General features: G+C 39.0%; 1 protein-coding gene across 3 annotated transcripts in view; it reads right to left on the bottom strand.

Annotated features, from left to right (window-relative positions):
* Positions 1-15,632, bottom strand: part of GRID1 (glutamate ionotropic receptor delta type subunit 1) — a 1,428,863-nt gene that overhangs the window by 1,030,945 nt on the left and 382,286 nt on the right. For all 3 annotated transcript variants that reach the window (XM_040320512.1, XM_040320513.1, XM_040320514.1), the window contains exon 3: positions 2,032-2,316. In XM_040320512.1, coding sequence (XP_040176446.1) covers positions 2,032-2,316 — 285 coding nt within the window. The remainder of the gene's footprint in view (positions 1-2,031; positions 2,317-15,632) is intronic.

Below are 15,632 nucleotides of genomic sequence, written 5' to 3' on the forward strand. Positions count from 1 at the left end.
TTTACCACACTCCAAGTAGACCAAATGTCACATTTACTTAACATTTCATAGGACGTGCTGGTTATCCGTTTGTATTAATAGAAAGCAAACAAATTCACTTTTTAACATTAATAAACATTACATTTTCAACACTTCAAAACTCTCTAATATACCTGCTGAGTTTTTACTTTATCCTAACCAGCATGCGATCTGTTCAACCACTTAAAATGCAGACACTTTCCGACAGACACATTAGCAGAGAAATACACAGAGTATAGCATAGCTTTTGAACTATACAGATAAAATTGGTTTTATAGTTTTTTAGTCATACAATGTGAATCTGTGCAGAGAGAAATGCATAGGCTGCTATTTGGAACCTCTCTTTAAAAAATTACAAGTTGCTCTATATTCTGAATTTTTAGGACCTGAACACACATATGCTTTAGGATTGCCGACAGCCTACCAAGCATTAGCATTTTCAGAAAATGGTCAGCAACGGCAACCTATGTTTTTCTCATAGTTCTGGTTTCCATTAAAGAATATGCACATTGGTATTGTTCCCACAGTCTCAGAAAAAATGCCACTATAATTGATTGATTGAATGATCCCAGCTGCACGGCCCGCAATCTCCCAGTGATGCTTTGGTACGCAACAGCTGTTTCTGGCCACCAAAAGTGGGAGCAGTTTGAAGGACTTTACTTTGGGCTGATTTAAGACTTGTCCTTGGTGCAACCCTTTTACAGCAATGCAGAATTTAAAGACAGCTCTGGGAGGCTGCAGGCCATGCTGATGAAAACAATTTTCTTTTCCATAAATTTAACCCATCAACTCTAGCAAAGTGGCGTTAGAATTTTATTCACACGTACAATTTCTTGGATTCTTAAGAATGCCAAAATTAAAATTAGTACACAAATATAACCATCCTTTTTTAAATCTGTTTTCCACAGAGAAGCCATATTCAGAGAGTAAAGCTTGCCATACATATGTATACATTTTACATGAATAAGATTCCTAAATGGCACAGATGGACAAACCTATTGGCATGGCAATTGTATTTTGACAGCTTGCTTCACTGACTGTCAAAATACCCAAACAGTGCCTCCATCTAAATGAATGCAGGCTCTGTTCAGCCAACAATTTTCTGCCTGGCTCCTTTAATTTTTCAATTCAAGCATGTCAAGCAGAAGGGTGACATACTCCATGAATGCATAGCATTACTATGACTACAGGTATACACATTGAATCCCATTAACTGGCTGTTTTATTTAACATTTTTGAATTTTTGGTAGGGTGTAGAATACTGGACTAAAGAAAAAGTAAAAAATATGACCGTGCCCAGCTAAAATAGGGGGGGCAGAAAGCCTACAACAAAAAGTGTCTAAGGTTAAGAAATAGTGTTGTTGCCTAAAAGTACCGAATAGCTTTTCCATTGTCTGCTTCCGCCGCAACATAGGAATAAGAATGGATGATATTATGTACAGTAAGTGTCATTATTCAAGATTTTAATTACCAGGCAGGTTTATTACTGTCTTTTTTATAGTTATTATACAATATACCTTACAGTCAACAATTTTCATAAAGTATATGTCAAGCCAATTTTTTTTTTTAAGTGAGGATTAGAGTGGGGAAATAAATTACCTTTCTGTTAGGTTTTTACTGTTATTCAGGGCTCCTTTAGAGAGAAAAGGTCAAAAACAGAGGCAGAAACAGAAATTAAATGCTGATCTAGTCTCTCAACTTTCTAAAGAAAAACTATTTTCTGGCTGTGTTGCTGTTAAAGAGTTATCCTCATTGCATGTAGGTTGTCATCAGCAAAGGATAACATTTTCCAATAGAGGAATGGATATCAGTAAATCCTTCCCTACTCTGTCCAAAAGAAAAATTTGTTTTGGCTGAACATATACTTTAAGTGTAATATAGATTACACAGCTGTCATGGCTACCATCCCCGATGGCCCTAGCAGCTGTCTACCTGCCCACCTCTTCAAAATTAAGTGCCGTGCACTATCCATCATTACACATCACATCATTATAGAGATAAGTATGTACTCACCATAGTCACTGTCATAAAATACTATGAACTTTTGCCATCGAAGTTCAATGACCAGTTTCAACATGACATCATTGAGGCGAACGTGAGGTCTAGCAGCCAACGTGTATTCCTCTCCATCCAGGCTAGGATTCAAGTGGCAGACAGTGCGTGGAGATCCAGCCACGTTGCGTTGTATAAAGATATGAGGGATATGCATGGCATCTGTCAGCGACTGAAGAGCATTTGCTGAGGCACAACCAGTAGATGTCACTAAGGCTAAAATCCCTTGTGTCATCAAGTCACAAGCTGAAAAAAATAAAACATCACAATTAAAAATATGTTCCTTCCAAAATGAACGTGCTATATACAATGCTTCATTCTAAAACATTCAACTGTCTTCCTATAAAAACAGACTTCACCAAATACTGGAAAACTGTTTAAATTGATTTTAGTCTTTGGTAAAAGCAACAAGTTTGTTTTAATGTCTAGTTCCCCAGTAACTCATAGTTAGCTTTCTTTCACTTCCCCACAACTGTTCAGCTGCAATGGGCAAGAAAAATTTCTGAAACTTCCAGTTCAGAGAAACATTATTCACTCTTCTTCCTCTTATTTGACTGTTCTGGTGCTTGGTAATTGGTCCAGCACTGTTACAAGGGGATGGAGAGTCCACCCTAAGCCATGTGTAAGCTCCAGTTTTTTTTAGAGCTTACACAGAATTTACTGTTATTGCCATAGGTGGGTGAGCTGGAAGCAAAGAGAAGGAAAAGTCTGTATTTGTACCCAGGGAAGGGGGCTTCAATGAAAACCATTTATTTTTCCTTCATGGGCAAAGCATTGGATTGTATGAAATTCAGAAAAAAGTTGTTCAGCTATTGTATCATTTCAACTTCCCAGGTCATCTCGATTAAATGGATTTCAGGTTATCTGGACCATGGCATATACCAGGTAAGATTTGTTTGTAGATACCAAGAGATGAATTGTATGCAGTCATAATTAAACTGAAGCTACTACAAAATACAAACAGAGTCCTATTTAAAAAAAACTGGAATGAAAGTAATACAGGTGCTGCCTCTTATGACTAATCTTAAAACAAGCCCTTTGCAAACAATTCAATTCACTTCTTTGGCTTCCAGAACCACTGAACACTGTTCCACTGAAGAGAACTCACTGTCTGAAGTTTTTGCAGAAACCAACACTTCCAGGAGTGTTGCTCTGCTGGTCCTTCATTTCCCTCAGTGAAGCTTCCCACTTAACCACTACTGTGTTCTATAAAGGCATGGAGGTTGGTGGGAGGCACGCACCGCTAAGTGCAGCGGGGCACCAAGAGATTGATACTCCTTGAGGTGCTGGTTTCTGAAAGGACTGTAGTGAACATTTTATTTTTAATAGAGTGGTGATCAACGGTGCTGACAGCAGAAGAGGTGAGAATTTTCATTTGTATAGCAGGGTCACTTTAGCTGCAAAGCTCCAGGGTTGTCACTCTTATTCTTTTGATAAATATAAATCCCATGACCACAACTTCAGATTTAGAATACTTTATTAATCCCAAAGGGTTCTAGCATGTGTCACACAATCTGCTCATCTGGACAAATTGACCTATAGTGTAAAATAGTGTGTAGCTGATGTCTCACTCTATAACCCATGACCCCGCCAAGCTGGCCGGAACAATGTACACAGGCTTTCCAGCTTCAGTTAGGGAGAGCTGCCTTCCAGCAGCTGCAAAAGGGATTTTTAACCCCCTCCTCCCTGTTTCACTGACTAAATTAATGCAATGTGAGCTGACACACACAGAGCTGTGCATTCAGTAGCCTCTCTTGTGCCCCTATTGACAAGAATTAGTATGCCAATTAAAGCCATAGTTACAGCATCCAATCAGAGAGACTTTACTAATCCAATGGATTCTATGACATGCAGTTCCCTCACCAAGTGGCTCTATAGCCTGGTATTCAGGAAGGAACTACAAAAAGCCCAGGATGCTCCATGACAGGAAAAGTAAAAGACTAAATTTTGTGTCCTGAGGAAAAAGTCAGGAAAAGGTTTCTCTCAAAATACTGGGCTCCAAATACTGTATAACACATCTCCAATCCCAGTTTTTAACTAAAAAAAGAATAAAAGGTCATTGTACATTATATTTAAACACCACCCTTTATTATAAAAAAAAATAGAATCCACTCACAAATAAAGTGCAAGAGAAGTACACCATGGTATGTTCACTTTATAACATCTGTATTGCCCCTTCTTACGAGAAAGGCATCACCAACACCTCAGTAGAAAAATGCTGTCTATCCACTTCCGAGTTTGCGCAATGATGTCCCAAACTGCACCCCAACGTGTTTTGGCACAGACCAAGTGGCAGAGCCTCAGACAGAGCTTGTGAGGTCATTGGTAACCTGGAAGTGGATGAACAGAATTGTTCTACTGGGGGTGATGCTTTACTCTTAATGGGGTGATACAGATATTTTAAAGTGAACATACCACAGTGCACTGGTTTTAAGTGCAATTTGCCAGAGGCTTTTATTTGTTTTAATAAAAGCATAGTGTTTAAATATAATGCACAATGACAACCTTTTATTGTTTTTGAGCTAAAAATGGCTATTGAAGAAGTGTTATCCTGTATCTGGAGCCCAGTATTTTGAGAAAGAGGAAGTGGCTTGTTGGTAAATTTGGAGAGATCCATAGGAAATGGTGAATGTCCAAAATAAAGGACAAAACATATGGCGATGATTGATTTGATGATGATTTTACATTGTAGTTCAATTTATCCAGGTGAGCAGATTATGTGACAAGTTGTGGAGAACAAGTGATGATCACATGACATTAATATAAGCACAAGTGGAAGGATAAATTTACTTTATTATGGACTTGATTTAACCACTTAACCACTGGGCACTTAAACCCCCTTCCTAACCAGATCAATTTTCAGCTTTTGGTGCTCTCACAATTTGAATGACAATTACTCAGTCATACAACATTGTACCCATATGAAATTTGTGTCCTTTTTTTCACACAAATAGAGCTTTTTTTGGTGGTATTTAATCACCATTGGGTTCTTTATTTTTTGCGCTATAAAAGAAAAAAGACTGAACATTCTGTAAAAAAAAAGAATTTTTCTTGTTTCTGTTATAAAATTTAGAAAATTTGTAATTTTTCTTCATAATTTTTGGCCAAAATGTATACAGCTACATATCTTAGGTAATAATAAGTACAAATTGGTGCATATTATTTGGTCTTTGCGAAAGTTATAGAGTCCACAAGCTATGGTGCCAATATCTGAAAATTGATCACACCTGAAGTACTGACGGACTATCTCATTTCTTGAGACCCTAACATGCCAGAAAAGTACAAATACCCCCCAAATGACCCCTTTTTGGAAAGAAGACATACCAAGGTATTTAGAAAAAGGCATGGTGAGTTTTTTGAAGTTGTCATTTTTTTCCCACAATTCTTTGCAAAATCAATATTTATTTTCTTTTTTTTCACAAAATTGTCATATTAGCAGGTTATTTCTCACACACAGCATATGCATACCACAAATTACACCCCAAAACACATTCTGCTATTACTCCTATTCATACTACGGTATTTACGCAGTAATTTTTCGAACGCGTTAAAAAAAACAGGTTTTGTGCTTAGAAAAAGACATCTCAGTATTGCTACAATACACATAGTGTGGCCTCCATCTCCAATGGTGCCTCAAATGTATCTCTCAGAGTACAGATCACTCCGTCCCAATAGCGAAACAGTCTTTGGCAGCGCCACACCATGTGCACTATGTCTCCAGTCCCCTGACATCTGGGACATTTATCATCCGATCTTCTACCATACATGAACAGGCGCTTAGGGGTATAATAGGCTCTATTTATCAGCATCAGGTGGGAGACTTTCTGGGGGGGTGAAACTGAAACCCTCGATCCCATCTCCAGCAATGTCACAGATCCAGCCCACAGCACTGCTGCTGCCATCCGATCCCTCCCCCTCTCCTCTCACACTGTACCGATCGGTACAGAGAGGGGAGGGAGGAACGGGCATCATCACATGACGCCAGTTTGTTTACAAGTGATCGCTCCGTCATTTACCGCGATCTGTAATGCGCAGGGTCTTCTAGACCCAGCGGTCACGGATGATTCCGGGAGTGCGCCCCAAGGGGCGCGCGCGGGAGCATGATTCTGGGAGGACGTCCATAGACGTATTTTGACGTATTTTGTCTATAGCGCAGTCGGCATGTGGTTAAAGGCCTGCATGTGTTGATGCACACATTTGAATTTGTTTTATTTCATTCAGATTGAGTATTTCTTTGATTGTTTTAATAGAGTACTCAGTAGGGTCATGCAATGTCAGTATTATATTATACTCACTAACACAGTACCCACGATCGGAATTTCCGATGGAAAAAGTTTGATGGACATTGTCCATCGGATTTTCTGATCGTGTGTAGCCCCAGAGTTTTTTCATCGGAAATTCCAATGAATTCCATCTGAGTTTAGATATAGAACAAGTTCTATTTTTTTCCGATGGAATTTCGCCAGAATTCTGATGTGATTTGGCCGGGCAAAAGCCTGATCGTGTGTACGCAGCATAAGTATCATTATATTTAATTGTTTAAAGTTGATTGGTTTTGCTGCACTCTTTTAATATATTCACTTTAGTTTGATGTGTGAACACATAACAGTATTTAGCAGCAACTGGATGTGAACATTTCTCTCTTATGCAAGTTTCTTGGTTGTGTACAATATAAGATAATGTTGTGTGGTAACCAAAAACAAGTAAAGTGATACCAACTTAGCTATTTACTGTGATTAGACAATGGAAACACAGACTGTTGGTATAAGGATTTGTACATGCTGGTTCTTTGCATCATACTAATAATAAAACCCAATGAAGTGTGGTTCCTAGAATAAACAGCATTTTTTTTTCATATACAGCAAAAGCTAAAAACATCACTTAAGTCCCAAGCGCAGGCAACTAGCATCACTGTATGCTTTCAGAGTCTGCAACCTTATCTCCAGTGGAAATTATAAAAATGTTAAGTGTTTTTTTGTCTCTCCCTCCCCCCCAAGAAAACTAACCAACAAAATGATTGTGTATTATAAATGAGCAAACGCACAAAAATTTGATTTTAAAGCAGTGCAACTATACCAATAGTGTAATTTTTCATTTTTTTTATGTGTCGTTACCAGCTTTATCTAGAGTAACTGGCATTAGTGGCTGGCGAATCCCAAAATATATAAATCTTCCTCTGAAACTGCTATCATTCTATTTTCCCAAGACACTGCTAAGCAGTATGAGTTGCCTGTTGTGAATTTAACTAATGGATTTTTTTTGGATGCCAAGTTATTAAAATGATGGCACCCCATGTACAGCGAACGAGGACAGTAATGGGTAGCATAGATTCAAAATCCCAATTACCCTGTCATCAATTACCTTTTAAGTGTCCTGTGAAACTCTAAGCTCTGTCTTCTAACCAAAAACACTTAAATGCAGGAAATGTTTGTGATAATAGCAAAGACAAAAAGGTTAATAGATAGCACTATCTCAAGTATACACTTAAGTGGAAAGTATAATTAGAAGTCAATTTAATCTTTCAGTGAATATTTTTATAATAATGTATTGTACCTATCAGTGGAAGCTCTTGGTTTCATTATATTAATGGTATGTGGAGTGGCTTCCATTTCCTTCCTATTTTACACTTTCATGACACAAATCACAAATTCTCAAGATGTTTTGAACCTAAAGTGCTCTTTCAGATTTCGAATGAACTGTCCATTTACTGATGAGCTTTTCTTTGTGTCTTCATCAGTATGCAGGAAATCCAAAAGTAGTTAGATGTCTTAGCTAAATCATTTGATTGTACTGTTGTGATACAAAAGACAATCAGGGATGATGAAACAAAGGTAACTGTTCAAGTTGGCATAAGTACTATCCTTTTGGGTTAAGTGTGACATCACTTCAATAATAAAAGCAAATCTGTAAGAAATATACTAAGCGGCCATGGTTGAACTCCCATTCTGAACATGTGCAGACACCAAAGGGTCCCTGTGTGAGACCAAGTCCCCCCCCCCCCCCCCCCCCCCCCATTAAACTACTTGCCATTTAAGAACACATATGCATTAAGTATTGACTCACAGATAGCCTTAAAGACCAAATCTAAGCTACTTTTTTTTAAAGATTCTGCAGGTGTTGTAAAATTGCTGGTGACAAAACTCAACTCCTCTGCAGTGCTGCAATTCTACTCCATTATCCCCTGCAAAAATGATGTTCTGCCACTACATATGCCATTGAGTTAAATAAGGTCTGCCTTGCATCATTCACCCCAGATGGTAGAGAGAGTTCAGGGCCCCAAGGGTTCATCCTCTAATGGGGTGTCACCAGGGTGTCCCACACTTGCAGTGTAATTATACAGAACGTTGCCCATCTCAGCATTATTGGGGGCCACCCATTACCAGGATAAGATTTAAAGACCCTGCACATCATGTGACCATCCTGACAAGTGCCTTAAGAGGAGAGGGTACTTGATTGGGGAGGGTCAGTAACCACTTGGGCTTAAAGCGATTGTATAGTCAGAAAAAAAAGACTATAAAGGCAAAGGCATAATGAGCTAGTATGCACCGCCGAGGAAGCTGACATTTTGCCTCTGCAATTCTTCCAAGTTCACAGGTCTGGCACTGTGAGTGGCCCAGAGCGGTGATGACATCCCTCCCGCCAATGCGTGCGGGAGTCTTTTGATTTTCCGGCAGCATCTCCCGGACCTTCAGAGAGCATGAACCGCTGACATCAGAGGCTGCATGCAAGGTGAATATCTCATAAACTGTACAGGTTTAAGAGATATTAATTTTACCTACAGGTAAGCCTTATTATAGGGGTATACAACCAATTTAAGTGTACCATGTCCAAGTCCACATGGCAATAGGAGGGGTTCCAGTAGTCATCTATCTATATATATATATATATATATATATATATATATATATATATATGTATGTAGCCAGGAGCTGGCTAGTATGCCTGCAATTCAGGGACAGTGTACAGCGTTATTATTGTGGAGCTGTCTCCCTCTAGTGTTGGCTTGGACTCCATGTGTCATTTTCTTTGAGACAAAACTTAGAGCAGAGCAAAGCATTTTGGGATGTGTAGTTCAGAATACTGGGGTTTCAACTCCAGCAGGACTGATCTGAACTATGACTATCAGATTGCTGAGGAGAGAAGAACAGAATGCTGGGAGAGCATATACAAAGGGTGGCTGTATCCTAGATTGCTCTCTTGGTTTGCTGGCTTGGATCTGCTAGCAGGGGCTCTGTGTCAGTGAGAGCTTCAGCTGCATCATCTGTGGACAACATTGCTTTCCATCTTCAGTGGCCCAGAGCCTGTTTCGGGTCCTCCAGCGATGCCTGCACTTCAGATCTGGGTAGGCCACGGTGGGGTGTGACGGAGTTCAGGTGCCATTTGCAGAGCCAGAATCCATGGGGTAGTTCCTGAAGAAGTCATCCTTATAATCTGCACTGTTACCAGCAATCTCTGTGACGCTGGTGGTGAGCAGGCATTTACCCATTTAGTTATTTATAAGTGCATATAGATATCACTTACTCAGCCATACTCCCTGGTACTTTCAGTACTGCTGAAGCCAGTTTATTATCTTCACTAAACACTGTATGCAGACATCTGTGCCCTGTTCAAGTTTCTACCATCTTTAATCTTATTGGATACAATGTTAAGCCACATAGGAAGAGTTTGAAGTAAAACAAGGATAAGCCACAGATCAACTAAATTTGTTCTACCAAGGATCACCATACTCATAATACTTCAAAGCTAGCTGAAGATTTGCTGAATTTCAATGAGTAAAATTCAACCCCTTTTCATTCTCTTCTTATTTGCCTAAAGTGACTTAAGTTGTTTTTAGCAAAAAGGGTCTGCTCTTACTTTTCCTGGAACTCTATTTAAAGGAGCCAGCTACAATAAACACAATAGTTTGAATAGTGTTTGTCATGTTGTGTTGATGAAATGACCTGTGGGTTGAGGAAACAGAAGGGAGTGAACCCGACATAGGAAGTAGAGTGTCAGTTCCCTACCCTTCTGCCAACCTGTTCACATTTTGACAAAAATAAGGTTCAACAGAGTTCTTGTCATACTGTCTACTGTGTATTTTACTTTGCTATTGAAATGACAAAATGGCAAATCATAAATAATGTCACATTGTTCAGATAAAATACCTTTATGATCTGCAGTGTTATGTTATGCACTTCCTTTTAATATTGTAAGTAATACTGGTATTGTGTAAGTTTCTTGTTATTGGCGACAGTCTGTAAAAATTACAGCGCCCAGGGTGTCAGAGATCTTGCAGAGTCAGAGCAAACAGTGGGGTACAGATTCTATCAGCGGCCCTCACAAGGGTAGCGCTACATATATTATATACAGTATATCATTTACTATAAATGGTCCTCTAAGCCCTAAAGAACCTTTTTCAACTTCAATGACTGACAAATTTCTGATCATGCCTTGTTGTCATATTCACTAGGTTTCTTCAGTACTTTAAGTCACCGATCCAAACAAGCATACAGCTCTGACTTTCCTCTGACATTTTTGATCATACTTGTTCTGAATGCTATTAAAATGACTTTTCCATTTTAATATATAGCCAGCTGTGATTTTTTTTTTTAAATATCCAAAAATGTAAGTGTCATTGCTCCTAGTTCCTGTGGTTGCATTGTGTGCGAAAAAATGTGTGAAATCTCACAATTCTACAGGAATCTCACATGATTGTAGATTAATTGCTAACCCTCAAGTGCTGGTAAGGAGACTGAACTGACTAAGGTAAAATAACACCGTATACAGAGAGTGAGAATTCCATTGTGTTCATTTTGCACGGTGTCACTGAGCATATGAGCCCAGCAGCAAGAATAAGCAGTGCTTTTTAGGGAGCTTACACACTTGCAACCCTGCATAAAAACTCATTCAACCAGATACAGGTTCTTGAAGCTGAAATGAGGGCATAACGTTCACATTTCTCCATGAGAATACAAGAAAATAGAAAAATAGATATTATATAGAGAGAGGCTTTTTCAGATATTCAAGTTCACAATACTTGTGGCTTGGCTTAAACCCAAGTTCCAATAACAGGCCTGTTAATGAACCACTGTTTGCATTTATAATACAATGCTATGCTAGCAGGGTATTACATTATTATTACATTATTTAACTGATCTCATCAAGTGTCTTTATAACCAATTAAAGCTTCATTTCATTTGTGCAACTGGTTGTAGCACCACAATGGATAATTCTATTGACCGTTTTCTGAATAGTAGGTGCTGAGTGGTTTTCAATTTATAAATAGTAGTAATACATCTTGAAAGCTAGGAGTCTGAATGATACAATTATGTAATAACATGGAATTAGAAGTGAGTATAAAGCTTTTGCAGGTTCCGTGCATTTTGACTGGAAGGCTTAGTTCACATGGGCTTCTGATAGTTAATGATATTCTGAACAGCAAGCCTTACTCAACTTGTTTAAAGAGACAACCAACATCTGGAAGAATGAAAATAGGATGGCCACTCTCCCGGAGTGGATGCAATAAAAAAAATATATTAATTGAGGAGTAAAAACAAAATGCAATGGAGCAATGGTGTGCGTTTCCAGCGGTCTTCACCTGGAGCAATTTTTTTCATTTTAGACAACCAAGACTTCTATTAATATATGTGTTCAGCACTCCTAAACTTGGGCTCCAATGTGCTTTAAGGGATTTAGTAACACTATTCAATGTTTTTTTTTTTACAAGGAGTTACAAGCTAAATTCTGAGAACTAAGCCCAAAATTTCAAGTCTTTTGATATCAATCAAACATTTTTTAGGCCTCATGCACATGGGGCATCTGTAAAAGCCACTCTGAATGGCAGATATCCTGGCAGGAAAATGCTGCCTGAAAAACATGCTAAAAGCCACATATTGCACAGGCATTTAGGTGCATCTAGCATTTGAATATTAATTTACTCTGGCCACTGAAATGCATGCTCAAACCCTAGCATTTAGGAGCCTTCCAAGTTTTCCTGTAGAACAAAAAACAAAAGAAATAAAGGTGTTATCATGTGGTCCCCCACAGCCACACACAAGTCTGGTCCACACCCTGTTAACCAGGACCCTTCCCCCAGGATATTCTTTACCTGCCAAATAATTTGAAATTCTGTTCAGCCAGTTGTTTGATGCAGCCATTCTTGCTAGACAGTATAGCAATGTTTCAATACATCTATGGCCATTCCTCGTAGAGAGACATCCATGTAACCATCAGCTTCTCTCAAACAGCAATGTTGGAAATGTTTCATTAGATCGGCTGCAACACTGATTGGTGTATTCTGACATCTGAGGAATCCCCGCTGTCACAATACAATAGTGCATCAGGGAGGATTCCTTCATCCACCTCTGTGTGGATGGGGGAATCCATTTTTTTTTTTTTTTTTTTTATCAGCCAGCTAGCTAAACGATATTTAGTCACTTTTCTTTGTTAAAAAATACAGCTTGGACAACAACCTGTCCCTGTCTCCCAAGAAGCAGCATCCCTGCTGAGGTCACGCTTATGTACTCTACCCATGTTAACATGCACAGACTATTGACTGACTGTGCAAAGAATACAACTCTGATTTCACTTAAGTTGGCCATGCACTTGTAGAACGTTCATACAGCAATTCTTCCCAGTGTATTTAATAAATCCTATAGATACGTGGTAAATATTTTATAAAAGTATTTTATAAAATTGCATTTGCTTTTAACATTCAATTTTGCAATGAATGGAATTTCCTTAAAGTGATACTAAACCCACAACAGTAAAATCTGTCTGTATATGCAGAATAACATGCTTGTTATACAAACTGTGGAACTTAAGGGGTTAATTCTCTGCAATATGCAAAGAGGCTCTTTGATCCCATATGCACAGAGCCTTCCCTCCTGCACTGTCTACTGTGTACATGCTCAGTTGTGTCTTTTTTGCTGGAGAGAAGATTTCCTTGTTCTCAGAGCTAGCCAGGTCAAATGATATTGACATCATACATGTGGGTGTGTATACAGGCTATAGTGGAAATCTCCACCTACCTAAACACACAGCTCTGGACAAACTCTGCAGGTTATCATGTGAATGTGGTATACAGATCGGCCAAAATGGTCTATAGTGGCAGTATTTTAATGTAAAAATATTCATAAGCCGTGGGCACTGTGTTAAGTAACACTATAATGGAAACCACATACACGGTTTTGAATTAAAATTGAGAAATATTTTCCATCCTGCCCCTTCTAATTGTTGTCATCAATATGATCAAAAACAATCAATCTGACCCTACTTAGAAAATCAAAACCGATGTTCCAAAAATTTAATTTTTCAAACAAAATTCTTTGGTCCTTGTTGGTTATCCTTTACCCAGTAAAAGCCAATGGACTTAGGAACAATGGTACAAAAGGATAATGCCCAGAAATGGAACCAGTGTATGGTCAGCAGAGGTGCCCATTCACTAGTGGATTCCTCAGGAAGGTCATACAAACCGGTTAAAACACCATCAATGCATTTTAGGGCTCTTCATCAGGAAAAGGTGGGATCTATGTGCATTCCTTCAGCCTAGAGAGACGACTTACACAAACGACGTGAAATTTAAAATTTCGACGCGGGAACGACGGCCATACTTAACATGGGTTACACCACCTAGAGGGCACCCTTAGTTTTACGCGACGCATCTCTACGGAAACACCGTTAACTCATTTAGACCAATGGGCTTAGAAAGTTGGTAACAGAATCAGGTGTAGGCATTTCTGTCAGTTCAATGTGAAATTTAATTGTAATATAAAAAAAAACCTGCCTAGGCCTCAACTTCAACAGGGATTTTATACAAAATAAACTGACCAAAAAACACACATATTTGCTCCTTTGTACAATGTGGGTGACACATTGCACTACAAATTAAGACATTCATGTAAACTCTAAGCACACTTTAGTCTTCTCATAGGTGGATTCAATTACTGTTATACTTTTTGTGAGAAAGAAAAAGAAAATGTCTCTCTCCAGTTAGCAATTGGGAATGAATAAACTTCTAAGGGAGCACAAAGGGCAGTGGTGATGTGTGGAGCAACCTAAAACCAGATCAGAATTTGCTTAAAGCTTTGAAAGCAATTTTGAGCATGGTCTCTGGGTTACCCGACTTTAAAACATTCAGACTTGTTCAATAAAATATAGAACATATCCATTTTAGTGGTCTTTCGAGGGAAATGGTCTCTGTAGCAGAATGCACTCAGGAGATTGATTAAAGAGCAGCACTGTCTCCATTTCTCAGATGCTAATTCTTGTCTGTACCACCTAATATCCTGCTGGCATTTCACACTGCTTTGCCGAGTTGCTTGCCCAGATCTTACTCACCTGGATTTATGACTCCCAATTCTCATTCCTCAAAAATAGTTAACATTATAATGCTATTTATCTTACATCCCACCTATGGGCTTCCTTGGACGCTTACATCACATTTTAAGCTGAAAATTTTCACTTGAAATTATTCATTTGCACAGTGTAATTTTCTTTTCACTCCATCATCACTGAGCCAATTTAAGAGCCAAATAATGGAAGCTAGAGTGGCCAGTCAAATTTCACCTTGATTTGTCATTACACTTTTACTTCTTTAATTAGGCAGTAGGTGTATATACAGTACAATGTACGTTTAATAGGCAGATAAAAATGGCTAAGTAACCAATTTATTCTGAATGTGTCAAGAATGTTTTAATCCATGTAGGTCCATATGCCTGCATGTGCTGTGTGTGTAAAATGAAAATAACAGCCGGTTTAGTATTTGTATATTCTCAGTGCTGTTTTTCCAATTAAAAACAATAATATACCTATATATATGATGAAGGTAAATAATAGCGCTACAGATAGTAATAACACTCATATACAACTCATATAAAACCCCACAGTGAGAGGGTGTAGAGAGAATAAATTAATCCATGTCCATGTGTAGTGTAATAATCAGACACATCGTTGTATATCGACAGTGGGCAGTCCGCAAGTGGTTAAAGCTGTAGGCAGCCTACAGTCATTCATGAATTTACACTATCTTGATAAGCTATATATAAAAAAGGCTACACTGACCCCTGTAGCTACATACACAGTGGAGAAATTTTATTTTTAAAGTTTATAGCAGAAGGACTTAAGGTTCTCTCACGCGAGCGCATAGGTTCATACATCTGTGCAGAAGTGTTTCTTTATGCGCTTGGAGTAGTGTATAGCGGCTCCCAGAAACCTGTTAGGCCCCATACAGACGGCTTTCAGCGGACATGTCCGGCCGGAGATTTCTGTCTGATGGTTGTACACACCATCAGACAGAAATCAGCGCGGACAGAACGCGCGGTGACGTGGCCGCGCCATCGCCGCAGCGACATGCGCAGCCCTGGAAGGTCAATGCTTCCACGCATGCGTCGAATTAATTTGACGCATGCGAGGGATGGCGGCCGATCGGACATGTCCGGTGAGTCTGTACAGACGACCGAACATGTCCGACGGACAGGTTTCCAGCGGACAGGTTTCTTAAGAAATTTTTGTCCACTGGAAAACGGTCGGCTGGACAAATGTCCGCTGGAAACCTGCCTTACACACGACCGAACTTTCCTGCT

This window comes from Rana temporaria, chromosome 8 (genome assembly GCF_905171775.1).
Source record: "Rana temporaria chromosome 8, aRanTem1.1, whole genome shotgun sequence".
Classification (NCBI taxonomy): Eukaryota; Metazoa; Chordata; class Amphibia; order Anura; family Ranidae; genus Rana; species Rana temporaria.